The sequence below is a fragment of the Papio anubis genome, chromosome 12, assembly GCF_008728515.1.
Source record: "Papio anubis isolate 15944 chromosome 12, Panubis1.0, whole genome shotgun sequence".
Taxonomy (NCBI): domain Eukaryota; kingdom Metazoa; phylum Chordata; class Mammalia; order Primates; family Cercopithecidae; genus Papio; species Papio anubis.
In genome coordinates this window covers 107,925,417-107,952,913 of record NC_044987.1, presented here as the reverse complement: position 1 = coordinate 107,952,913, position 27,497 = coordinate 107,925,417, and the positions used below count along the sequence as shown (strand labels likewise).

General features: G+C 47.0%; 1 protein-coding gene across 1 annotated transcript; it reads right to left on the bottom strand.

The window, feature by feature from the left end:
• Positions 1–2,148: 2,148 nt before the first annotated feature.
• On the bottom strand, positions 2,149–19,340 carry SERPING1 (serpin family G member 1). The gene is made up of 8 exons (XM_003909849.3): positions 19,126–19,340; positions 18,530–18,602; positions 16,469–16,979; positions 14,674–14,808; positions 11,151–11,354; positions 10,817–10,956; positions 5,091–5,310; positions 2,149–2,667 (listed from the first exon to the last, which is right to left on the bottom strand). The coding sequence occupies exons 2-8, from the start codon at positions 18,578–18,580 to the stop codon at positions 2,414–2,416; spliced, it is 1,515 nt and encodes a 504-aa protein (XP_003909898.1). The 5' UTR covers positions 18,581–18,602; positions 19,126–19,340; the 3' UTR covers positions 2,149–2,413.
• Between the last annotated feature and the right edge of the window lie 8,157 nt (positions 19,341–27,497).

Genomic DNA, 27,497 nt, shown 5'->3' with positions numbered 1-27,497 from the left:
ACCACAACACCTGGCTCATTTTGTTATTTTTTAATAAGAGACGGGGTTTTGCCATGTTGCCCAGGCTGGTCTCAAAACCCTGGCCTCAAGTGATCTGCCTGCCTCAGTCTCCCAAAGTGCTGGCATTATAGGCATGAGCCACTATGCCCGGCCTCCATAGTTTTTTTGCTTTTTTTTTTTTTTTTTAAGTGCAAGATACTTTGATAGGCTCTGTAGGGTCACATGGTGCAGGAGTAAGAAGACACAAATTTAAGTTATAGTCAAGTTTGGGCACAAAGGAAATAAGCCTGCCCAAATAAATCACCTACTACATTTGAATTTGGATAATGTCAGATCGATTTGCAGCAGTCTGACCTTTGGATAGTTACTTAACCTCTCTGAGTTTTGGCTCCCTCATTTCACAAACGGGAACATTACCTGGCTCAGCATGATTGGAAGGGTCAAAGAGATTTGCAAGGTCCTGTGCCCACAGGGGTCAGAATCACCTTCCACCTCCTGACCTTGTTGGTTCACAATTCAGGTTAGTGCTGAGCACCACCTTCATCATGTCAGGATCTCCCCAAGCAGAGGGGAATCTTCCTGAATTTGCTTTCACTAGGCTGGGCACAGTGGCTCACACCTGTAATCCCAGCACTTTGCGAGGCTGAGGTGGGCAGATCACTTGAAGTCAGGAGTTCCAGACCAGCCTGGCCCACATGGTGAAACCCCGTCTCTATTAAAAATACAAAAGTTAGCCGGGCGTGGTGGTGGGCGCCTGTAATCCTGGCTACTTGGGAGACTGAGGCAGGAGAACTGCTTGAACCTGGGAAGTGGAGGTTGCAGTGAGCCAAGATTGCACCACTGTACTCCAGCCTGGCCGACACAGCAAGACTCCGCCTCAAAAAAAAAAAAAAAAAAGAAACTCTGTCTCTACTAAAAATACAAAATTAGCCAGGTGTGGTAGTGCATGCCTGTAATCCCTGCTACTTGGGAGGCTAAGGCGGGAGAATCACTTGAACCCGGGAGGCAGAGGTTGCAGAGAGCCGAGATCGTGCCAATGCACTCAAGCCTGGGCAACAAGAGCAGAACTTCCTCTCAAAAAAAAAAAAAAAAAAAAGTTATAAGAAGTGCTGTTACATCTCAGTTTCATCATTTCCTAACTACAGAACTTTGAACAAGACTTAGCCTCTCTGAATTTACCATATAAATTTATTGTGAAGATTAAATGCCTACAAAACTCCTAGTCGACCGTCTATGTTCCCAACAATGTTAGCTACTGTTATTGTTGTTGTCAGAGTTGTTGCAGACAAATAAGCAAGACAGGGGCTGTAAGAAATGGACCGCATTAATAGTCTTCAGTTAATGACTCTTTGCCCTGTCACTTTGTAGTGCTTTTCCAGTCTAACTCTAGGTTTGGTCCTGCGATTTGCTTTGGCTGCTAGGACAGTAGTAAACTTGATACAAGCAGAGGTGTGAAAAAGAGACTGCCTGTTTTACTCTTTTCCATTACAGGGCAGCCTGCTGGGAGGACATACGAGACGTGTAGAAGAGCCAAGTTGTCCTGATGTCCTGACTGAGGCCACAGAAGACCAGTCATCCCCTAACCAACCTAACAACTATACCTTACAGATGTATGAATGAGCCCAGGGAAGATCAGCCAGGTCCAGCCCAGATCAGCAAAACCACCTAGTCAACTCTGAAATTTACATGAAATAACAAACGGTTGCTGTTTGAAGCCTCTAAGTTTAATGTAACTTATTATACAGCAATAGCTGGCTGATGCAGGAACCATGGGAGCTCTTGTCCTTTAATATTGAAAAAGCTGATATTCAAAGGCAAGGGAGAGGTATGGTGTGATGGCTCATGCCTACAATCCCAGCACTTTGGGAGGCTGTGTTAGGATGATTGCTTGAGCCCAGAAGTTGGAGACCAGCCTAGGCAACATAGTAAGACCCTGTCTCTACAAAAAATTTAAAAATTAGCTGGGCATGGTGGTAAGCCCATGCGGTTCTGCCTACTTAGGAGGCTGAGGTGGGAGGATTGCTTGAGCTCAGGAGGTTAAGGCTGCAGTGAACCATGATCTCACCACTGTACTCTAGCCTGGGTGACAGAGCGAGACCCTGCCTAAAAAATAATAAAAAATAAACAACAAAGGCAAAGCAGAGAAAGTCATGGTCTGCCAGGTTTTATTTGTAGAGTCTGGTGAACTTGAACAAGAGAAAGCTGCAAAAAGTGGTTTGGAGACCATGGCAGGGCCATGGAGAAGGGCTAATAGAAGCCAAGGGTGGCCAGACCCTCAGGGAGCCCTTTTGGTGGAGAGCAGACACCTGAGGCAGGAGGTGGCAGCGGCCAAGTCCAGGCAGGCAGCAGCAGGGCTGCAACTGAGAGCTGAGGCTGGAGAGGTAGCGCTTGCCCTAACCTGACCCTGCAGGTCTCAAGCCCTGGGGTCATATACTCGCCCCATGAAGACAGGGAACTTGTGTTGCTGGTCCCAGAGGAGGAAGAGGAAGGGCTGCTGCACTTCAAAGATGAGCAGGGCGCGGGCCACAGAGATGGCAGAGGCTGCAGCCGCCTCCACCCCAGTCTCTGTCAGTTCCAGCACTGCCTGGTGCTGCATCGCAGAAACCTGAAGATCTGGGTCCTCTGTCAGCCCACACAGGTTGAGGTCATAAGAAAAGTCGAAGAATTCTAGGGCAAAACCAGAGAAAAACAGAGTCAGAGGTCGGCATGAGACCCTCAGCTGATGGAGACCTTTGTCCTGAATTCTCTGGGTTCATCCTGAGTACCAGTGCTCTCTTCCTTTTTCCTTGTTTGCCAGATTACATACTCTACCCTCTGGTCCAGTTCATGGGATCCTCTATTAGTGGGCCCAACACTGCCACTCTCTCTCAAGGTGAGAGGCCTTGCCCCCCATCCCTAAAACAACCCTGAAAAATGATGTCATTGTCTCCTTGTTTCCCAGGACCTTGGAAGTGAGGTAACAGATCAGAGATAGGTCATATATGAAAAAATGAGGTTATATGCAATGCTATGATGCTGTGAAATAATGGGAAAATATGCTATAGGAGCATCTTTAGCTCCAAATATTAGGCCATCTAATATTTGGTCTCAGATCCCAGTTCCTGACACAGAGCTACTAGATCCCTTGGAATTTCTTGGGTCATAGGAATGCCTTTTGTGCTAATGAGGCTACTCCTGCTGACTCCTGGATGGGGGCTGGTCACTAGGAAGACTAAGTGTGTTTAGAGCTTGGAACTTTCAGCCCCTCTGTCCATCCTCTGGGGAGAAGAGAGGAGCTGGAGATTGGGTAATAATCAATCACGCCTACATGATGAAGCCTCCTAAAGTACAGGGTTCTGAGAGCTTCTGGTTGGTGAACACATACATGTGTCAGGAAGGTAGCAAACCAAACTCCACAGGATAGATGCTCCTGGGCCCAGGACCCTTCGAGATTTTGCCCTGTGTATCTCTTCATCCGGCTGTTCATCTGCATCCTTTACTTAATCCCTTATATAATAAACCAGTAAATGTAAGTGTCTCCTGAGTTTTGTCAGCTATTCTAGCAAATGATGAAACCCTTACAGGGAGTCGTGGGAACCTCCAAATTATAGCTGGTTGGTCTGATGCACAGATGACAACCTGGTCTTGTAACTGACATTGGAAACGGGGAAATCTGGTGGGGTTGAGCCCTTAAACTGCATGGGATCTGATGTTACTTCCAGGTAGAGAGTGTTAGAATTGGATTCAATTGTAGGACACCTAGTTGGTGTTCCCAGAGAACTGGAGAATTGCTTAGAAAACACTCCCACACCTATTTGGTGGCCAGCAGTGTTGAATGAAAATAAAAAAGAGGTTTTCTTCCTATACAGATGGCATATACAAGGAAATGGCATCATGCATTAGGTAGTCAAGTTCTCTAACAAGAAATGAAGTGACAGGGTTGGACATGAGATCAAAGGTTAGAAAATGAAGCTGGGCACAGTGGCTCACACCTGTAATCTCAGCACTTTGGGAAGCCAAGGTGGGCAGATCACTTGAGGCCAGGAGTTCAAGACCAGCCTGGCCAGCATGGTGAAACCCCATCTCTACCAAAAATACAAAAAAATTAGCTGGGCGTGGTGGTAGGTGCCTGTAATCCCAGCTACTTGGGAGGCTGAGGTAGGAGAATCACTTGAACCCAGGAGGTGGAGGTTGTAGTGAGCCAAGATCATGCCACTGCACTCCAGCCTGGGTGACAGAGCGAAGTTCCATTTCAAAAACAAACAAACAAACAAACAAACAAAAAAACAAAGGTTAGAAAGTGGAGTCTCTGGGCCAGGTGCGGTGGCTCATGCCTGTAATCCCAGCACTTTGGGAGGCCGAGGCGGGTGGATCACGAGGTCAGGAGATCGAGACCATCCTGGTTAACACGGTGAAACCCCGTCTCTACTAAAAATACAAAAACAAAATTAGCTGGGCGTGGTGGCGGGTGCCTGTAGTCCCAGCTACTCGGGAGGCTGAGGCGGGAGAATGGCATGAACCCAGGAGGCAGATCTTACAGTGAGCAGAGATCGCGCCACTGCACTCCAGCCTGGGTGACAGAGAGAGACTCTGTCTCATAAAAAAAAAAAAAAAAAAAAAAAAAAAAAAAAAAAAAAAAGAAAATGGAGTCTCTGTTGCCTCTCGTAAACTCAGAAGCCTCCAGACCTGCATTTCCAGATAGCTTCTTGCATATCTCATGGTGTGGTTGACTGTTTTGAAACATGTCTGGGGAAGAAGCATCCATAATTCACCTTGGTGAATTACCTGTACCACTGTTCCACTGCCTGTGTCACAAGGAACCATAGGAAAAAACTCAGGAGAGCTGGAGACCTGGATCAGTATTCTAGTTTGCCTCTGACTAGCTCAAGGGTAAATCATGGAATCTTTGGGTAAGTCACATAAAACTTCTGGGCCTTCATTTCCACAATGATCCAATGGGATAATAGCACCTACCCTTCTAACTTGCAGGGTTGCAGAACAAACTGAGATTATGGATGTAAAAAATACTCTAGAGAATGCTAACTACATCTTAGGGATCCCCCCTTTCTCCTCTGATGGCCTGGGAGTAACCCCAAGCTGCCAGAGCTCACCCAGTTTCTCCATGATTGACAGCATATCCTGGTTGGTCGTCACTTTGATGCGGGGCAGTACTAGGAGAGTGGGCTGGAACTTGGACATCTCCAGCTTCTTCATGATGGCCTTGAAAACAGAAGGGCTGAGAGCCTGTTCTATGTCTTCAAGACGATGTTTCAGGTTCTGGGGTACCAGGATCACCAAACTCAGATTATGGGAGAGCTGCAGTTGCCCCACCTAGAAAATAAGAGATGCACCTTAACAGTCTTCCTACCGCAGCTCTCTCCTGGCCCTACCCTCTGTGTCACAAGGCTGTCCTGCAGTCTGCTGCCACAGTCTGTATTTCAACAAGCAGCAGTCAGACCTAGGCTCCCAGGCTTTACCACGAAATGGGGATACCAGCTGGGTGAACAGTGCTGATCTAACTCTGTGTTGGGGAGAGGTAAAGGAAGAAGCATGAGATTCTGATTATACCCTGACTCTACCACTGACGAGCTATGTAATATGGGCAAGTGATTTGATTTCTCTGAGCCCTATTCCCTTCCTGCCAAATGTGTTGTGCATGTAGTATATTGCATGCACATTGAACCACCCGAGTTATCAGGTCAGCCTCTTTAAAACTACTGACGGCTCTTCACTGCCTATGAGATTAGGTACAAATATCAGTATGGCATTCAAGATTGTTCACAGGCTGGTCTTAGCCTACCTTTCCACTTTGCTATTAAAAGGACTTTCAACCATGCACAGTGGCTCATGCCTGTAATTCCAGCACTTTGGGAGGCCGACGCAGGTGGATCACGAGGTCAAGAGATCGAGACCATCCTGGCCACCATGATGAAACCCCATCTCTACTAAAAATACAAAAAGTAGCTGGGCATGATGGCGCGTGCCTGTAGTCCCAGCTACTCAGGAGGCTGAGGCAGGAGAATCGCTTGAACCCGGGAGGTGGAGGTTGCAGTGAGCCGAGATCGCGCCACTGCACTCCAGCCTGGCGACAGAGTGAGACTCCATCTCAAAAAAAAAAAAAGAAGGACTTTCAACTGGTGACCAGACAAAAGCTGTAAGAAGTGCAGGGCCCATGGGTTTAATACAGGGGTTGTCAACTCAGAGTGCATTTGCCTCTCGGTGGACATTTGGTAATTTCTGGAGACATTTTGGTTGTCATAGCTGGCAGTGGGCAGGGAGGACGTGCACACAGTGCTACTGGCTTCTAGTGAGTAGAAGCTAAGGATGATGCTAAATTCTACAATGCACAGGACGAAGAATTATCTGACCCAATATGTCAATAGTGCCAAGGCTGAGAAACCCTAGTCTAATAGGATATGAGACTGTCATTAAATGATATTATGATTGAGGCTGAAAGGACAAAAAGAATCTAGAAGAATGCAGAATTCAACTGGGCAATAAAGAAGTTAACTGAAAGCAATCAATTGTTGGAACCTGAATAGCCCAGAAAAAGTAGGTTGTAAGCCAATTTCGGCTGAAGAGGATGAACATGGGGTCCCTGTTGACACAGGACTCAAGTTGGATATACTCATTTGAGTAGCATGTGCCCTTCAGGTCCTATGTGTGAACCTTGAATCTCTGAACAAAAATGTATCATGCTGTGGTCCTGAATTTTCAAGCCAGTAACCTCGGTGTACCTGAGCTGGTAAATCTCACCCCCTTCCTTGGGTAAATATCCTTAAGTGCCAGGAAGATTTAGAATTTAGTATGGGAATGACAAAAGAAAGCAACTTCATCATGCTAAAACCAGGTGTTAAGTTCAGGGTGACCTGTATGTTTGTTATTTAAAATAGTGATTGTAATTTTTAAGAGAATCTGACATGCTAGTTTTATGCTTTTAAGCAAAGTTGTAGGATAATTTCATTAAGTGTGAGAATGATATTGGAATGTTGGCTAGAAGTTAAATCACTCTTCAAATTTAATTTTCAGTTTACAAGTGAGCCTTAGGTGCTAGGATGATATGGCCAAGCACGGTTGTAATTATGACCTGTCAGGTATTAGATGTGTTTAAAAAGGATATCAGCTGGGTGAGGTGGCTCATGCCTGTAATCTCAGCTACTTAAGAGGCTAAGGTGGGAGGACTGCTTCATCCCAAGGAGCTTGGGTTACATAAGCTATGATTGTGTCACTGTACTCCAGACTGGGTGATAAAGACCATCTGGTAAAACTACAAAAATAAATAAAAGAAAACAGAAAATCGGGCATATTAAATTTTTAAAGGGAGCTTAAAATGCTTATGGGAATATTAATTATGTTTGTAGACAGAACAAATGGTTTAAAGGAGTTTAATCTATTCAATATGGCAATTAATTCAAGAACAAATGAGCGTTAGTATTTTTATTAAGAAACACTATTCTTTTATAAAATTTTATTTAAAAACCGTATTCTTTTGTTTTTTGTTTTTTAAGACAAGGTCTCACTCTGGCCCTCAGGCTGAAGTGCAGTGTCATGATCTCGGCTCACTGCAACCTCTGCCTCCCGGGTTCAAGTGATTTTCCTGTCCCAGCCTCCCAAGTAGCTGGGATTACAGGCGTGCACCACCACACCCGGCTTATTTTTTGCATTTTTAGTGGAGACAGGGTTTCACCATGTTGGCCAGGCTGGTCTCGAACTCCTGACCTCAGGTGATCTACCCGCCTCGGCCTCCCAAAGTGCTGGGATTATAGGCGTGAGCCACTGCACCTGGCCTATTCTTTGTCTGTGTTTTGAGACAGTCTCACTGTGTTGCCCAGGTTGGAGTGCAGTGGCGTGATCTTGGCTCACTGCAACCTCTGCCTCCCAGGTTCAAGCGATTCTGTGCCTTAGCCTCCTGAGTAGCTGGGACTACAGACATGCGCCACCATGCCTAGTTAATTTTTGTATTTTTAGTAGAGACAGAGTTCCACCATGTCAGCCAGGCTGGTCTCAAACTCTTAGCTTCAAGTGATCCGCCTGCCTCAGCCTACTAAGTGCTGGGATTACAGACATGAGCCACCGCGCCCAGCCAAATCACCTACTCTTTTTTTTTTTTTCTTTTTGAGACAGAGTCTCACTCTGTTGCCCAGGCTGGAGTGCAGTGGCGCAATCTCGGCTCACTGCAAACTTCGCCTCCCGGGTTCATGCCATTCTCCTGCCTCAGCCTCCCGAGTAGCTGGAACTACAGGCGCCCGCCACCACGCCCAGCTAATTTTTTTTTTTTTTTGTATTTTAGTAGAGTCGGGATTTCACTGTGTTAGCCAGGATGGTCTCGATCTTCTGACCTCGTGATCCACCCATCTCGGCCTCCCAAAGTGCTGGGATTACAGGCATGAGCCACCACGCCCAGCCCACCCTACTCTTAATGTAGGAAGTTCAGCTTAAAATTAAAAGGCATAAGTAAAATTTTAATTTTGCATTTGTCAATACATTAAATTAATTATCTGTTTAAAACCCAAGGAACTCTAAATAGTGGTTTTTGTGCACAAAAGTACTCCTCCTTTGGCTTAAAAAAAAAACAACTCAGGCTGTGTACTGTGGCTCACGCCTGTAATGCCAACATTTTAGAAGGCCGAAGTGGGCCGATCACTTGAAGTCAGGAGTTCATGACCAGCCTGGCCAACATGGTGAAACCCCGTCTCTACTAAAAATACAAAAATTAGCTGGGAGTGGTGGCAGGTGCCTATAATTCCAGCTACTGGGGAAGCTAAGGCAGGAGAATCACTTGAACCTGGGAGGCAGAGGTTGCAGAGAGCTGGGATTGTGCACTGCACTCTAGCCTGGGTAACAGAATAAGACTTTGTCTCAAAAGAAAAACAAACAAACAGACAAAACTCATATTGGCTTGGGGAGATAGAAATTACTCTTCATATTATACCTCCTTTGTATTTGAATATTTATTATCGATATTATATGTGCAGAATGCTTACCTCAACCTATCACCTTACCTCAATGGCTACAACAGTCTATCCTAAGGGATTTTTACAATGATTTTTGGTTTAGAGTTTTGTGTGAGACTTTAATAACCTTTCTACAGAGGAAATACTGGTTCTTATAATTCAAATAGTTACATTTAAACCTAACTTGTTAAGTTCTTAATTCCCACTTTCTACCTAACATCTATGGCTTTGATTAAATAGCTATTCCAATTGATTTGAAAAAATCTCATATTTATACCTCCCTCCACGTATCTTGAATTTGAACAATGCCCTGGACCTGTCACATATATTCACTCTTCTGTGCCTTATATGCGCTGTCCTGGTTCTGCTAAATGAGTCATGAATGGTCAAATACATTAGATAGGGATGGATAAATGGGTGGATAAGCACATGAGTGGATAAATAAGTGAGCAAAGAATTGTCAAAAATAACCTCCTCAGCCAGGCACTGTGGCTCATGGCTGTAATGCCAGCACTTTAGGAGGATGAAGGTGTGGATCACTTGAGGTCAGGAGTCACTTGAGGACCAGCTTGGCTAACATGGTGAAACCCCATCTCTACTAAAAATACAAAAAATAGCCAGGTGTGGTGGCAGGCACCCGTAGTCCCAGCTACCTGGGAGGCTGAGGCACGAGAACTGCTTGAACCCGGGAGGCGGAGATTGCAGCGAGCCGAGATCGTGCCAAGGTACTCCAGCTTGAACAACAAAGTTAGACCCTGTCTCGGAAAAAAACCCTCCTCTATGAAGTCTTCCAGCCACTTTTACTAAGTGAGTAGCTCCCTTTGGCACCCTCTATTTCATTAATTTATTTATTCAACAAACATTGAATGAGCACCTATGATAGGTGGCATTGTTCTAGGCACTACAGATACAGAAGGAAACAAGACAGTTCCTGTATTCAAGTAGATAGACAATATCTTAGGGAGACAGACAATATCCTAATCAAATAAGCAAATAAATGATATAATTTCAGATGGTGATGAATGTCATGAATATAATAAAACAGCAGCGATATTACAGGGTGAGGAGGAGGCTACTTTAAGGGGTGAAGACCTCTCCACCAAGGTGACATCTGAGCTGACACCCAAATGACCAGAAGGAACAAGCTATGTGAGGATCTGAGTGAAGAGGGATCCAGGCAGAAAGAAAAGCTAAGGAAAGCTCCCAATGTGGAACCAAGCCTGGCATGTTCCAAGAACAGAGCCTTTGTTTCTTAGCCAGGTACTGAGACATTGTGACAGGTCTGTGTTTTGCCGTGCTAAAAAGGTGGAAATATCTGGTAACTGAGCATGAGATAGCTTACCAATTAGAATCCTCTGGGCTCCATATTCTGTCTTCTCTCCCTCCCTACTCACCAAACTAAATTGTTCAATTTCTGCTAATGCACTTAAGTCATTTAACTCATGTGCACACACGCACTTACCACATATATGCATATACAACGATATACTGATACACGTGTACACATGTATATGTATGCTGTACACAGGTACACACATACACACATACACACAGGACTTGCTAAGCACCAGGGTCTTCTGATGAGTTGACTGGAAAAAGAAACAGATGTGTAGAATAGGAACACAACTCACATTTTGCCATTCAATGTAGCAGAGATGCATGAAGAAACTTGAGAATCCTGTTTCCAGCCTAAAATATACAATGCCTGCCTTGGCCAAGGCTAGAGAAAGGAGAAGGAGAAAAGATAGGGTGGAAATACAGATGGAAGGAGTAGAAATGATGGATTTGTAAGCATGTACCCCAAAATGATGGGATGACAGCAGAAAAAAAGTCAGGAGACTCAAGTGGGTTTCAAACAGGAGAAGGAAGGGTTAAGAACTTACCTTGGCCTTCAAAGTTTGGTCAATGAAATGGGCCACAGGGTACTTCTTGCTATTCATCATGGGCACTTTTATAACCGAGTTTTTGAAGTGAAAAGTTTCCATTCTGGTTTTTTTGGGATCGAATGTTGTCTTCCACTTGGCTAGAGGGAAGAGGTGGGAGAGGTGCTCTAATGCACGCAGGAAAAGGATGAAGAGGAGCTAAAAGCCTTGTGAGCGAAGGGTGGGGCAGGGACATTGAGATCTGATTGTAGAACTTGGGGTTAGGTGGGCTTTGAAGCCAGGAGGGGAAGAAGGACCCAGCATGGGAAGACCAACTGGCTCAGGGCCCCCTTACCACTCAGGTAGATGGCATTGAGGAGGACAAGGCGGGTATCGGAGGGCAGGCTGTCTAGCAGCCGGCTGATCTTGTTGTTGGTGTTCTTGGCCACCCAGGTGTTGATGAGCTCCAGGTTGGCGTCACTGTCGTTGCTCAGGACTCTGGGACTGCTGCTGTACAGGGTCCGAGAGGCATTCACAAAGGTGTCCCTTATGGCCAGGTCTGGGGGTATGTGGAGAAAGGGAGGCATGAGTCCCCTGAACACATCGTTCCTCTCCATGAGCGAGATTTGAGAGTCAGCATGCTTCCTATGGCTCTATCGGCTCACTCTAGTGAACACGGCATGGTGGCGCGGTCCAGCCCACTCCTCTTACAGATGCGGCAAATGAGGCCCAAGAAGGCAAACTCAGAACCAGGAATCAGAGAAGCGGCCCTAAGCCTCTGCTGCCTCAGCTTGCTATGTTACTATGGCTCTGCAAGATAATCTTTTTGAGATATTAAATTCCATTTGCCTATATTTTTCCTCTTTTCTGCCCTTAATTTGGCATGGCATAGACTGCTTCCTGGCTTCGGTGGGAGTCTGTGACAAAACTTTCTGGCTTTTGCTCTCCAAAAGCCTTCAGTCCGCTGGAAAAAAAAAAAGCACTCAAAAGATAATTTTTCTAGGACTAAGTAGATTAAAGATACTTTACGAGCTGGGCATGGTGGCTCACGCCTGTAATCTCAGCACTTTGGGAGACCAAGGTGGGAGGATCACTTGAGGCCACGAGTTGAAGACCAGCCTGGCCAACATGGCGAAACTTCGTCTCTACTAAAAATACAGAAATTAGCTGGGCATGTGGTCGTGGGCACCTGTAATCCCAGCTATTCGGGAGGCTAAGGCAGGAGAATCACTTGAATCTGGGAGATGGAGGTTGCAGTGAGCTGAGATGGTGCTACCGCATTCCAGCCCGGGCGACAGAGTGAGATTCTGTCTCAAAAAAAAAGAGATATTTTCCCAGGCTTTGCTGGCGCCTACATACAACATAAGACCAGGAACTTTGCTTGGCACAGCTCCAGGATGCAGCTAGATGGGGATAGAAGCCCTAACATATTGAATGCTGTTACATTTTTCACCAACCTAGCAAGACAGCGGGATAAAGCTGACTTACAGCTTTGTAAGTAATAAATAAATGCAACATTTCTTGAACACCTCTGAGCCATGTTTTTCCCACATCTAAAAGAGGGTGTTTTTTAGATGAAGGGGTGATAGGTGAGTTTTTTTTTTTTTAATTTTTAATTTTTATTTTTTTAGAGACAGGGTCCTACTCTGTCACCCAAGCTGGAGTACAGCGGCATAAACATAGCTCATTCTAACTTTGAATTCCTTGGTTCAAGCAATCCTCCTGTCTCAGTCCTTCACAGCTGGAACTACAGGCATGCACCACACCTGGCCAATTTTTAAAATTTTTTGTAGAGATGAGATCTCTCTATGTTGCCCAGAGGCTAGTCTCGAAATTCTAGCCTCAAGCAATCCTCCTACCTCAGCCTCTCAGTGTTGGAATTACAGGCACAGTGCGCCATACCTGAGTATTGTTTCTATAGCTTTTTTAAAAAAAAACAGCTTGAAAAAAAGTTTTCCTTTTTTTCAAAAAGGGAGGTGGGTAGATTAGTGTAATGGTTATCAAACATTTTAAAGCAGCAGAACTACTTTCAAACAAAGGCATGTCTGAAGCCCACAGCATAAAACGGGCCATGGATGAGGCTGGGTGGGGAGCTCAGAGCCCAGCTGGTCCTCTCACAGGAAGTAGTGAACCCTTCCCCACCGCTGAGGCTCCCCACACCCCACTCCCACCGTGACTCCACAAACAGCTTTGCAAAGCCCTAGGGCTCTGAGGAACACAGTCGGAAAACAACTACATTAGATCGTTTTGTAAGTTTATTATTACTATTATCACTATTACCTACTTAATAACGTAATACATGTAAAATGATAACAAAGTCACATAACACAAAAATAAAAAGAATGAGAGTCCCAAGACTCCTTTGACCCAAAAATTAGCAAAACAGTTTTTTGTCTCTTTTATGTCTATAGCTCGCTAGCCCTCTAGCCCTATCTATTAATGAATGCATATGGGTATTCTTATTCTTTTTTTTTTTTTTTGAGACAGAGTCTCGGTCCGTCGCCCAGGCTGGTATGCAGTGGTGTGATCTCGGCTGACTGCAACCTCTGCCTCCCGGGTTCAAGTTATTATCCTGCTGGGACTACAGGAACGTGCCACCACACCTGGCTAATTTTTGTATTTTTAGCAGAAACAGGGTTTCCTCATGTTGGCCAGGCTGGTTTTGAACTCCTGACCTCCAGTGATCAGCCCACCTCAGCCTCCCAAAGTGCTGGGATTACAGGCAGGAGACACCGCACCTGGCCTGCCTACCCCATATTTTCTTTTTTTTTTTTTTTTTTGAGACGGAGTCTTGCTCTGTCGCTCAGGCTAGAGTGCAGTGGCGCAATCTTGGCTCACTGCAACCTCACCTCCTGGGTTCAAGTGATTCTCCTGCTTCAGCCTCCCGAGTAGCTGGGATTATAGGCGCACACTACCACGCCTGGGTAATTTTTTGTATTTTCAGTAGAGATGCGGTTTCACTATGTTGGTCAGACTGGTCTCGACCTCCTGACCTCATGAATAGCCTGCCCCGGCCTGCCAAAGTGAGCCACTGCACCTGGCCTTTTCTTTACTTTTCTTCCTTTCTTTCCTTTTCTTTCTCTTCCTTCCTTTCCCTTCCTTCCTTTTCCTTCCTCCCTCCCTCCCTGCTTTCTTTCTTTTCTTCCTTTTCCCCTTCCTTCCTTCCCTCCCTTCCTGCCTCCCTCCTTCCCTCCCTCCCTCCCTCCTTCCTTCCTTTCTTTCTTGATGGGAGTTTTGCTCTTTCACTCAGGCTGGAGTGAAGTGGCATGATCTCAGCTCACTGCAACCTTCACTCTCCTGGGTTCAAGCAATTCTCCTGCCTCAGCCTCCTGAGTAGCTGGGATTATAGGCGCCCACTACCATGCCGGGCTAATTTTTGTATTTTTGGTATAGACAGGGTTTTGCCATGTTGGCCAGGCTGGTCTTGAACTCCCGACCTCAGGTGATCCACCTATCTCGGCCTCCCAAAGTGCTGGGCTTACAGGTATGAGCCACCACGCCCAGCCCTATCCCCAACATTTTTTTTTTTTTTTAATAGAGATGGGGTTTTGCCATGTTGCCCAGGCTGGTCTTGAAGACCTTGGCCTCCCAACGTGTTAGCATTACGTAAAGACGTGAGCCACCATACTTGCCTGGTTATTTTTATTCTAAAGCAGTTGATAAATGCCAGAGACTTGCCTAAGGGTCTCACTAGAAGAACAATCCAGTTCCTGCAGTGACCTGATGCTCCTGCCAAGGTCTTCACTTGCTCCGCAGTCCATCCCTGATGCTGTAGCTCCAACATTCCCTCTGTCCTTTCTTTTCCCCAGTGCTGGGTTCCCCTTCAGAGTCCTCTCAGGACCCTCCTCTGCAGACACTGCCCCTTCCTGGGCACTCACCTGGGCTGTGGAAGATCTGAGAGACTGAGGTGACACCTTTGGTTGTGAAGCCCTTCAGAGCCTGGTGGACACAGGCGAAGTCCTTGGGGTAGGAGAGGACGTTTTCCAGGTTTGTTTTGGTGTTCTCCCCAGCCCCTGCAACAAAGGGCAGACATGAAAGATACTTGCAGGATGAGTCGGGGGGCCTTCCTTGGGAATGAGGGTTGGGGACCAGGCTGGAATGGAGGGTATTCCCTGCTTCGGAGGGGTCACAGATCATCTGAGCTGGAAGTGTTCTCTCTCTCTCTCTCTTTTTTTTTTTTTTTTGAGACAGTCTTGCTCTGTTGCCCAGGCTGGAATGCAGTGGTGCAATCTCAGCTCACTTGAATCTCCAGGTTCAAGCAATCCTCCCGCCTCTGCCTCCCAAGTAGCTGGGACAATAGGCGTGCACCACCATGCCTGGCTAATTTTTGTATTTTTAGTAGAGATGGGATTTCAACATGTTGGCCAGGCTGGTCTCGAACTCCTGCCTTGGCCTCCCAAAGTGCCGGGATTACAGGTGTGAGTCACCGTGCCCAGCCAAGAAAGATTCTGTAGCCTTTTTAGAATTCTCTCTGGGGAGTAATAGCTCTCTCCCCACTGCTTGTAGTAATTTGTTTGTTCATTTTCTAGGGTAATTACCCAATGGGACTTGACAGTAATCCCTCAAAATGGCAGAGGATTTACATTTTTTTGACCTCTCACTAAGTCAGACGCTAGGCTATCTGCTTCTTTTTTCTTTTTTTTGAAACAGAGTCTCACTCAGTCTTCCCAGGCTGGACTGCAGTGGTGTGATTTCAGCTCACTGCAACCTCCACCTCTCGGGTTCAAGCGATTCTCCTGCCTCAGCCTCCTGAATAGCTGGGGTTACAGGTGTCCGCCACAACACCCGGCTAATTTTTTTTGTATTTTTAGTAGAGACGGGGTTTCACCATGTTAGTCAGGCTGGTCTCAAACTCCTGACCTCATGATCCGCCCACCTCAGCCTACCAAAGTGCTGGGATTACAGGTGTGAGCCACCGCGCCCGGCCCAGCTTTCTGGTTATTAATCTTTTGAGGTAGATAGCATCATCGCTATTTTACACAGGAGGACTCAAGGCTCAGAGAGGTTAAAGTGAATTGCCCAAGGTCACAGAGCTAGAATGCAGTACTAACCACATCTACTCTAGGTCTATCTCTGATGATTTTTTTTTTTTTTTTTTTTTCTGAGACAGAGTCTCGCTCTGTCACCCAGACTGTAGTGCAGTGGTTCGGTCTCGGCTCACTGCAACCTCTGCCTCCTAGGTTCAAGCGATTCTCCTGCCTCAGCTGCCCAAGTAGCTGGGATTATAGGCATGCACCACCACTCCCGGATAATTTTTGTATTTTTAGTAGAGACAGGGTTTCACCATATTGGCCAGGCTGGTCTTGAACTCCTGACCTCAGGTTATCCACCCGCCTTGGCCTTCCAAGATGCTAGGATTACAGGCGTGAGCCACTGTGCCTGATTTCATCTTTCTTATCACCTCTCCTTGCCATGAAACATGGTTAGTGGCTGGGACCTTGTTTTATATGTTCTTGTATAGTCACAGGGTTTTACAAGCAATAGGGTTGCCTATTAAATCATTGTTAAATGATAGAATGTTCAAGAATGAAAAGATACTTCCCTCTACACCCCCAATGTATAGCCCATTTTTACAGCTTCTTCCCAGAGACATGGCTCTGTAAGTGTCTGGGTTGGTGACCCTTATGGGAGTGTCCAACAAATGACCTGGAGAGAATGCAGTCAGGGTCTTACCGAGCAGGACCTGGGTGAGGAGGCTGGCAATGCTGAATGGGGAAAAGGCCATGTTGGTCTCTGCCTTCTTCATTGCTGAGAAGGCGTGGTAGAGCTTCAGGGAGAAATCTACCAAAGCGTCCCCCAACATGGCCTCTGTTGAATGACTGTCCAAGTCAGAGCAGAGAGTAACAGGTCCTGGGCAGAAGGGACCAGTAGTGGGCTGAGTAGGAGAATCTGTGGGGAGCTGGGTAGTTGGTTGGATGGGCTGGATGGTGGGTTGGGCGGTGGGTTGGGTGGTGGGTTGGGCGGTGGGTTGGGTGGTTGGTTCATCAGTGGTATTAGCTGTTATTTTGGTGGATGAATTGGTTGTTGAGTTGGTTGTTGGCAAGCTGGAAGCCTCCAGGATGGATTCAATGAATAGCATCTTGGAGTTATTTGCCACTGCGATCTTCCCTTCGCTTCCCTCTTGCAAACTCTCTGGATCCCAGGAGCTGGAGCTGGTAGCATTTGGATTTGAGGAGGCTCTATCCTGTGGTTCAAGAAACTGAGTTTCATTTTTTTCTTACTACGAGGCACAGTCCTCTAAAATAGTCAAAGCAGTTAGAGAAGGTGTGGATGTGGAAAATGTCCTGTACAAGAGAGTAATTTCTGACAGTGTGGCGGATGAGGAACCTGTCTTGGAACCACCACCACTAATTCCTCAGAGAAGGGGAGATACAGGGTGAGGGTGGGGGTGCACAGGAATGTGCTCTGCAGAAGATGAGGGATAGTCAGGGACTCTGTAATCTCTGACCAATTACTGCCCTGTAGGAAGTTGTTTTCCAAACAGTGAAATTGAGTGTTAATTGCCATTTATCTATGTTCTTGCAATTTCCTGTAAATATCTACCTGTTTGACTCACTTGTTTGGCTAGTACAGACATTTGAACTTGTGCTCCTGGATTTAGAACAGTAAATTTTCAAACTATGGGTTGCAACCCATTAGTGGGGGTGGAAAAACAATACACATTAGGAAGGAAACAAAGAAAGGGAAGGAGGGAAGAAGGGAGGCAGGAAGGGAGGGAGCGATAAGTAGTATAGGCCAGCGGCTCTGAAACAATTTTGACTCCCCGGGGATATTTAGCAATGTCTAGAGCCAGTTTTGGTTGTCATAGGGAGACAGCAGGGAAGATGCTACCACAATCTAGTGCATACAGGCTAGAGATAACTGCAAAACACCCTAAGATGCACAGGGTAGCCCCTCAGCAATGAATTATCCAGCCCCAGTGTCAACAGATCCTCCACTGAGAAACCATGCATTAGCCCCATTTCACAGGTAGAGAAACTGATGCTGACACTTATTAGCTAGTACAGGGTCTCACAGAAATGGGAGAAACAGCTAGGGGTCAAAACAAGGTCTCTGAGTCCAAACTCCCTGCTCATAACTACATCATCTGCTGAGTATGTCATGCCAACTTGTGCGCGTACACACGTACATACACACACCCCTACCTACCTTTCTCCTGGGATCCCACACTTCTTAGCCTTCTTTCTAGTCCACTACCTCCCAGACCACTGGGACCTCTCACTGCTATTGACCCCCACCCAGACCCAGGTATGTTTGCTACCATTCTTCCCTGTCTTCACAGGCCCTAGCCTGGGACCACCGCCTGTCACAGCAGCCAAACCTCTCCCCCCCACAGCTCTTTTCTACAGCAAACTCTTGCTTTGGTATCACAAATGCTTCCCATATCCTTGCCCTATGTGGTCCTCCTGCCAAGCCTGTTTAGTGGACAGGGTGGGATCTGTTTATTCCACATTTTATAAATCAAGAGGAGTAGGCTGGGAAAAGTGACTTCCTCAGGACCACACAGCGCAGCTCCTACACGGCCCGCCAAGATTAGAACTTACATCTGTCTGAGTCCTGAGCTCTTTCCACCATCTACGAGTGCGTGAGCAAGGATCACACTCGCTGATCCCAAGAGGAGCGCTCCTGATTCTCCGGGGCCTGAAGGGTTAATCCTCAGCCACCGCCCGCACCCCGCACCATCCCCCGTTCCCGTCTCCACCCCCGTCCCCCATCCCACAAGGGACCACATACCCCAGCCAGCAGCAGCAGCAGGAGGGTCAGCAGGGTCAGCCTGGAGGCCATCTGGGCGGCGACGTCAGCGGACCTGTGGAGCCAGCCAGTATCCGAGCCAGCTCCGAGCCTGGGAGCCCAGGGGCCCCCACCCCGCCGGGGGCCCGCCCCCATTCCGTCCCAGGCCCCAGTCCCTCTTAGCGAATTCCCTCCTCCTCCCTCCTGGGGCCACCTTCTCCCTGGCTCCTCCCTCTGTTTTGTTTTCCCCAAACCGCTTCCCTTTCCCGGCACCGGCTGGCCCTTCCTCTCCCCGTGGGCCCGGGTCTCCGTCCATCTGTTCAGTCGGAGGGGAGGTGAGGGGCGGGGGGGGTCCTGCTTTAACCAAACAATGAGGCCAGCGGCGTGGGGGAGGGGAGGTCCTGGGGGGCTGAGCACAACAGGCCTGAGGCGGGAGGGGCTGGGGTAGGAGGAGGCAGAAATCCCAGGTGGAAGCAAGCCTGTAGAGACCCCTGAGATCAAGGCGGGCCGGAAGGCGGGGGTGAGGAGACCTGCTCCCTAGACCTCTTCACTCCATGCTTTCCACCCTACTCCCCACCCCTGCCCAGCACCAAACCTACTCCAAACTCCTGGTCACCAGGCAGCTCCAGTGCAGACTGAGTAGAGTCCCCCAGGGTCAGGGAGGGTGGGGTGCGGGGGGAGCGCAGTCTTAGCTATTGGCTGGCCCAAGACACTGCCCAGTTACAAATTAAGGAAGATTGATCGCTGGTGTGAGTTCCTGTAAATCAGGATGGGACGGGATGGGACTGACCGCTTGGTTTTCTTTGTGAGCCAGGCCAGGAATTTAGCCCAAATCCCCTGGTAGGTGGGGTGAACGGGGAGGCTTGGGTGCAGTTATCAGCTTTACACAACCAAAGCTTCCCCCGCGTCTTCATGAGTAACAATAAAAACAGCATGTACACAAAATGTGCTCCGCAGTTTTTAAAGGAATGAACTTTTTGGAAATTGCTCATCTCCGTTAATCCTCAACGTAACCCTTTGTGCGCCATTGTACCCATTTGATAGTTAAGAAACTGAGCCTTAAAGCAGTGAAATGTCGGGCCCTGATCACTCTCATTTGGAGAAGTATTCCGAAGCCTAATCTCTGCTCCCATCTCCCCTGTGCCCTGTAGGTGTTCTGCTATTTTTGCTCGTAGAGATCCATAATCAGTAGTTCTTTGTATAACAGACAAGGGATATGAGGCACCCAGCTCAGCAAGCATTCACCTTAATTAAAAATTAAAAAAACTAGCCGGGCACGGTGGCTCATGCCTATAATCCCAGCACTTTGGGAGGCCGAAGCAGACGGATCACTTGAGGTCAGGAGTTCGAGACCACCCTGGCCAACATGGGGAAACCCCGTTTCTACTAAAAGTACAAGAATTAGCTGGGCGGCGCAGGTGCGCACATGTAGTCCCAGCTACTAGGGAGGCTGAAGCACAGAGAATCACTTGAATCTGGGAGGCCGAGATTGCAGTGAGCTGAAATTGCGCCACAGCACTCCAGCCTGGGTGACAGAGCAAGACTGTCTCAAAAAACAAATAAGTAAATAAATAGATATTTAAAAACTTGAAAGCTGGGGGGTATGTGTTTGTGACTAGTGCTCCACAATAGACGTGGCTGGCTGTGTGAGTCAGCAAGTTGCTTTCCCCCTTGACATCTAGCTGTCCTCTCAGCATTGCCAGATAAAACACAGGAAGTAGACAGGCCTGGTGGTTCATACCTCTAATCCCAGCCCTTTAGGAGACTGAGGCAAGAGGATCCCTTGAGCCCAGGAGTTCGAGGCTGCAGTTAGCATTGATCATGCTACTGCACTCCAGCCTGGGCAACAGAGTGAGATGCTTGCTGTCTCTTTAAAAGAAAAAAAAAAAAAGCTTACATTGGGATATACGTATGGTAAAAATGCTTACATTGGAATATACTTATGGTAAAAAATTTTATTGTCGTTGTTGTGTATCTGAAATTCAAATATAATTGACATTTTGTATTTTTGCTAAATCTGATAACTCTGCCTCCTCTGCAAAACAAAGAGGCTACCTCTGATGACCTAATATAGCTATGATGTTCCATCATCATCTTACTGTAGGCCTATCCTCTAACTATATTTGGAGCATTCAGGAAAGTTTGTTGCTAGCACCAGAAGTGCTACACTAAGGGACTGACCAGGGACAGAAACAGGAGAATATTTGTGTTTCTCCTCAGGGGTACTTGGACAAGACCCAAAAAGAGTCTTCCCCAGCTTCGTGCTTTATTCTCTGAAGCCACTTGGGAACCTCCTAAACCATGGGAAAGTTATATAACATCAGAGCCATCGTTTGAACAGCTGCACACAAAACAACGCTTCTCCATTCCCAGTGCTCAAGCTGGTGGGCTCAAAGGGAACATGAGCGTGTGGATCCTGGGAAATGGGTCAGCCAAAGGAAAAGAAGGTGGTGGAAAGCAACCTCATTCACTGAGTGCTCACCGTGCATTTACTTTCATCGTCTCCCTAATTCTCATCGCCTATGGAGTAGGTGCTACATTAATCCCACCTTAAACAAGTTAACAAAATGAGGCTCAGAGAAATTAATTGACCTACCTAATATCACAAAGCCAGTAAGTGACAGAGCCAGGATGTGGACCAAGTCTGTTTGACCCCAAAATTCTTTATTAACCCTTACAAATCACTGGCACACACTAGAGGCTAACCTGAAGCAGACAGCAAAGGGAATATTCTGGGTCCAGCTGCAAGAGTATAATGCTTTGTGGGCCAAAGTTCCGGGGTGAAAAAGCCCCACTGGAGAGGTTTTCCCAGTTTGTGGGTCTACCTCCTTCAGCCGTCTGTAATAGCTCTCTGGCCAAAGCCATTCCTGCACTCTGGACATTTAAAGGATGTCTGCTTTGTGAAGTCTCCCCTGCCTGCTGAAGCTGGAGCTGAAACTGACTTAATCAGGATGTTTGCAGAATTTCTCCCTAGTGTGGGTGTTGAGATATTCAATCACCGTAAGATTGTGAATTCAGTCCTCTTCCCACTGGGAGCAGGTCTAGGATTTCTCTGTAACAAGGACTTTTCCTTCTGGTGACTGAGGAGAGTTGAACCCACAGAAGCCCTCTCCCCTAATGTTGTAGGTGCACATGGCTTCTCTCCCCCGTGAATTTCCTGATGTTGAATGAGGTTCAAGTTCTCACTAAAGCTCTTCCTACTCAGAGCATTTTAATCAGGTTTTTCTCCTAGGTGAGTCCTCTAATACTGAAGGTGCAAGTTGCTGTGGCTGAATTCTCTCCCGTTACAGAGTGTGAAAAACTAAACATCTTTAGTTTTCCCTCTTAAGAAAAATTTTTTGACTGGACGTGGTGGCTCATGCCTGTAATCCCAGCACTTTGGGTGGCTGAGGTGGATGGATCACTTCAGGTCAGGAGTTCGAGATCAGCCTGGTCAACATAGCAAAACCCCGTCTCTACTAAAGATACAAAAATTAGCCAGGCATGGTGGTGTACTCCTGTAGTCCCAGCTACTTGGGAGGCTGAGGTGGGAGGATTGCTTGAACCCAGGAGGTGGAGGTTGCAGTGGGCTGAGATCGCGCCACTGCACTCCAGCCTGGGTGACAGAGTGAGGCTGTCTCAAAAAAACGAAAAAGAAAAGAATAATTATCCAAAACTTTGAAACAGGGCAAAATAATTCTGAGAAAACAGGGTCACTCCATTCTTGGAACATAGAAAATGGTTGGAGGGATTATTTTTTCAACTCTCCCACAGATAGTACACAACTAGCACCACTCTAGTTTCAGAGGAGAGAAGTTGATTGATTATCAACAAAGAATGCGCTGGGCATTAGGGCTCAGTCCTTTCTTTGGAATCTTGGTTGATAAATGCCATTCTAGAGGAATGGAATTTTCTCTTTCTTATTTTTCTAGATTAGCTCTCAGAGTCTGTAATGTCAGATGTTGACCTATCAAAAATGGATAAGATGCAAAGGGTTTTTGTATGGTAGAGATGTGAATGACATAATAATGATAATCCCAAAGGTAATGGTCTTGATGCAGGGCAGGTGAGCCCCAAAATGGGGCTTAGCCGGTGAGGGTACTTAGCTTTGCCCAGGGAAGAATTCAAGGGCAAGCCGGAGGTAGAAGAAAACAGTTTTATTGAAGAGGCAGTGTTACAGCTCGGTGACTGCTCCTGCAAAGGAGGGCTACTCTGTAGGCAGAGAGTAGCAGCAGCTCAGGGCAGTTCTGCAGTCATATTTATACCCACTTTCCATTATATGCAGATTAAAAAACCGTTTAGGGCCGGGTGCAGTGGCTCACGCCTGTAATCCCAGCACTTTGGGAGGCCAAGTTGGGTGAATCACCTGAAGTCAGGAGTTTGAGACCAGCCTGGCCAACATGGAGAAACCCCTTCACTACTAAAAATACAAAAAATTAACTGGGTGTGGTGGCAGGCTCCTGCAATCCTAGCTATTCGGGAGGCTGAGACTGTAGAATCGCTTGAAACCGGAAGGTGGAGGTTGCAGTGAGCCGAGATCGCACTATTGCACTCCAGCCTGGGCAACAAGAGCAAATCTCTGTCTCTAAAAAACAAACAAGCAAACAAAAAACAAAACAAAACATAAAAAACAAGAAGCAGTTTATGCAGAAATTTCTAGAGAAGGGAAAGGAACTTTTGGATCATCAGGTCATTGCCATGGAAAGGGGCAGTGACTCCCAGGTGTTTCCATGGCAATGGTAAACTGACATGGCAGACTGGCTGGCAAATCTTGTGGAAAACTGCTTCTGCCCCAGCCCTGTTTTAGCTAGTCCTCAATCTGATTGGTATCTGAGCCCCACCTCCGGAGTCGAGTCCTACCTCCTATTGCCTGCAGGGCAATAGCCAGTTTTGTAGCTAACTTAGCTGTGTTATTCCAGCGTGCGTGCGCGCACACACACACACACACACACACACACACCGGTTTCTCAAATCATTCTTTGAACCAACTTAGTCATCCTGACAGTTATTTGTGTGAGAATTTTGTATTCTCATTGTGTATTTGTGTGAGAATGACGTTTCTACCATTTTGAGAATTATATGGTGGCACACCCTTTTGTGGGGTTGTTGATGCTTTGTAAGTAAGAACGGACCATGGGCTGAACTTTGTCCCTTATTTCCTACAAATACAGTAGTCCTCTCTGGAGAAGGGCACAGGTTTGGCAGCCATGAGTGAGGGAGCTGTGGGGGGTTACTGTTCCCACTGTATCCCCAACCACTTCACCGATTCCCTTTCTCACCAGCCCTGACTCATTCACGTGGGCTGTTTCCTGCCCAACTCTCCAGGGACTGGACCTTCCCGGGAACCTCACTAGAGAGTCCTCATGCACAGTACCCTTCTACTAACGACCCTCTTCTCTTCCTCTTCCCTTCAGTCTTTAACTGGTATGAGGAGGTGGATGGGGATCAGAGATGAAGACAGGGATAAGATTCAAACAAGTGTTGAGACACAAACCCCCTAAACCCGACTCACACCCTATTTGCAGACCCTGGCAGGCCTAGGAGTACAAAACTTTTTCGGGTAGAGTAGATACATTTGATGAGTACTCACAGATATTCTAAATTGGTTCATTCAATCATTTTTCTAAAGATACCTAAAATTATTCTTTTCCTGGGTGCGGTGGCTCATGCCTGTAATCCCAGCACTTTGGGAGGCTGAGACGGGGATTGTTTGAGCCCAGGAGTTTGAGACCAGCCTGGACAACATGGCAAAACCTCGTTTCCACAAAAAATAAAAAAATTAGCCAGGCTCAGTGGCGCATGTCTGCAGTCCCAGCTACTCAAGAGGCTGAGGTGGGAGGATTGCTTGAGCCTAGGAGTTCGAGGCTGGAGTGAGCCGTGATCACACCGTTGCACTCCAGCCTGGGCGACAGAACAAGACCCTGTCTAAAATAAAATTAAATAATTCTTTCAAAGTTATCACTACAATGTCATATATTTGCTTTGTTAAACTTTTCTGGCCGGGCATGGTGGCTCATGCCTGTAATCCCAGCACTTTGGGAGACCAAGGCAGATGGATCACCTAAGGTCAGGAGTTCGAGACCAGCCTGGCCAACATAGTGAAACCCCATCTCTACTAAAAATACAAAAAGTAGATGGACCTGGCGGCACATGCCTATAATCCCAGCTACGTGGGAGGCTGAGGCAGGAGAATAGCTTAAACCCAGGAAGTGGAGGTTGCAGTGAGCCAAGATCATGACATTGCACTCCAGCCTGGGCAACAAGAGCAAAACTCCATCTAAAAAAACAAAACAAAACAAAACAAAACTTTTCTAACAACTTGGACACTTACAAAATTAAAAGTTACCACAGACAAAACTGCTGTTAATAATTCCGAGATTATGCTTTTAGATTTGCCTCTGTATTTATAAAATCATATATACTTCACCTCTCCCCACACACATAATTATTACTCTTCCATAATTTCTTTTCTGTGTTTTGAGACGGGAGTCTTCCTCTGTCGCCCCGGCTGGAGTGCAGTGGCGTGATCTCGGCTTACTTCAAGCTCTGCCTCCCGGGTTCACACCATTCTCCTGCCTCAGCTTCTGGAGTAGCTGGGACGACAGGCACCGGTCACCACGCCCGGCTAATTTTTTTTGTATTTTTAGTAGACAGGGGGTTTCACCACGTTAGCTAGGATGAGTCTCAATCTCCTGACCTAGTGAGCCATCCGCCTCGGCCTCCCAAAGTGCTGGGATTACAGGCATGAGCCACTACGCCCGGCCTAATTTCTTTTTTTTTTTGGAGACGGAGTCTCGCTCTGTCGCCCAGGCTGGAGTGCAGTGGCTGGATCTCAGCTCACTGCAAGCTCCGCCTCCCGGGTCTACGCCATTCTCCTGCCTCAGCCTCCCGACTAGCTGCGACTACAGGCGCCCGCCACCTCGCCCGGCTAGTTTTTTGTATTTTTTAGTACAGACGGGGTTTCACTGTGTTAGCCAGGATGGTCTCGATCTCCTGACCTCGTGATCCGCCCGTCTCGGCCTCCCAAAGTGCTGGGATTACAGGCTTGAGCCACCGCGCCCGGCCTCTTTTCTTAATTAAGTAGCATGGACATTGTTCCATGTCATTGCAGGCAGCTCTATCTCATTCTTTCTTACAACTGCATGGTATTCCATTGTACGGATGTATTACAAACTATTTCTTTGATCTCACCCTGAGAGAGACATTTGGATTGATTCCCAAACCAATCCCCTTAACTGCATGCTGCTTCCAGAAGTTTCCCTCTCGCTTACTGTCTTTTCCACTCTTGCACAGCAGCTTACCTGCTTTCTCTGCCACCTTTCTATTTCTAACCTTTGTTTCCAATTCTCCGTTGCCAGCTCTGTAATGGAAACGCCAGGTTTGGACTATTGACTCAGCTGTGAATTTGGCTCCACTCAGATTGTGGTCTCTTGCTTTGATCTGCTGTTTCTGCTTCCATGCACCTCTCCTGAGGGTAAAAATGCCTGCCCCACTTCCAGAAAAGCCAAAATTCGCCCCGCACTCCTCAATGCCTGATGAGGAACAGGGGGCCACCCTCCTTGCTCTGCCCGACTTGAACATGAAGGCCCCATGGTCACTTCTCCAGTTACAGACTTTTCTTTGTTTCAACCTGTAAAATGGAACTACCCTTGCCCTACAAACCATGTACGTACCACTTTATCTAAATATTTATGTGCCTCCAATGGTAACGTTTTCAGATAGAAGAGTGGCTATATTCCCCACAACCCATAGCATTATATGTGATTAGATGCAGTGCAAAAAGGTGAAAGGGTGTGTGTCTTTTTATTTTTGTTTTATTTATTTTTATTTTTTGAGATAGAGTCTCACTCTGTCACCCAGGCTGGAGTGCAGTGACACGATTTCGACTCACTGCAACCTCCGCCTCCCAGGTTCAAGCGATTCTCCTGCCTCAGCCTCCCAAATAGCTGGGATTATAGGCTCCTGCCACCATGCTTGGCTAATTTTTTTTGTATTTTTGGTAGAGATGAAGTTTCACCATGTTGGCCAGGCTGGTCTCAAAGTCCAGACTTCAAATGATCCACCCTCCTCGGCCTCCCAAAGTGCTGGGATTACAGGCGTGAGCCACCGTGTCCAGCCTGATTTAGGAATTCTTTCCTTCTTCTTTCCTTTCCTCCTCCTTTCCTCTTTCCCTCTCCCCTTGTATTAATTTGTTTTTGCACTGCTAATACATATCCAAGACTGGGTAAATTTTTCTTTTTGTTTTGAGATTGAATCTTGTTCTGTCACCCAGGCTGGAGTGCAGTGGCATGATCACGGCTCACTGCCTCACTGCAACCTCCATCTCCTGGGTTCAATTGATTCTTCTGCCTCAGTCTCCCTAGTAGCTGGGACTACAGATGCGTTTCACTACGCCCGGCTAATTTTTATATTTTTAGTAGGGATGGGGTTTCACCATTTTGGCCAGGCTGTTCTCAAACTCCTGACCTCAGGTGTTTCACAAGACTGGGTAATTTATAAAGCAAAGAGGTTTAATTGACTCACAGCTCCACATGGCTGGGGAGGCCTCACAATCATGGGGGGAGGCCTCACAATCATGGTGGAAGGCGAATAAGGAATAAAGTCATGTCTTACATGGTGGCAGGCAAGAGAGCTTGTGCAGGGGAACTCCCATTTATAAAACCATGAGCTCTCATGAGACTTACTCACCATCATGAAAACAGCGTGGGGGAAACTGTAGATTCAATTATCTCCACCTGGCCCCACCCTTGACACATGGGGATTATTACAATGCAAGGTGAGATTTGGGTGGGGATACAGCCAAACCCCCTGATCCCTCCTCCTTTTCCTTTCCCCTTCCCTTCCCTTTCCTTCTCTTTCCCCTTCCCTGCCCTTCCCTTTCCCCTTTCCTTCCCTTCCCCTTCCCTTTCCCTTCCCTTCCCTTTCTCCTTCCCTTCCCCTTCCCTTTCCCTTTCCTTCCCCCTTCCCTTCCCCTTCCCTTTCCCTTCCCTTT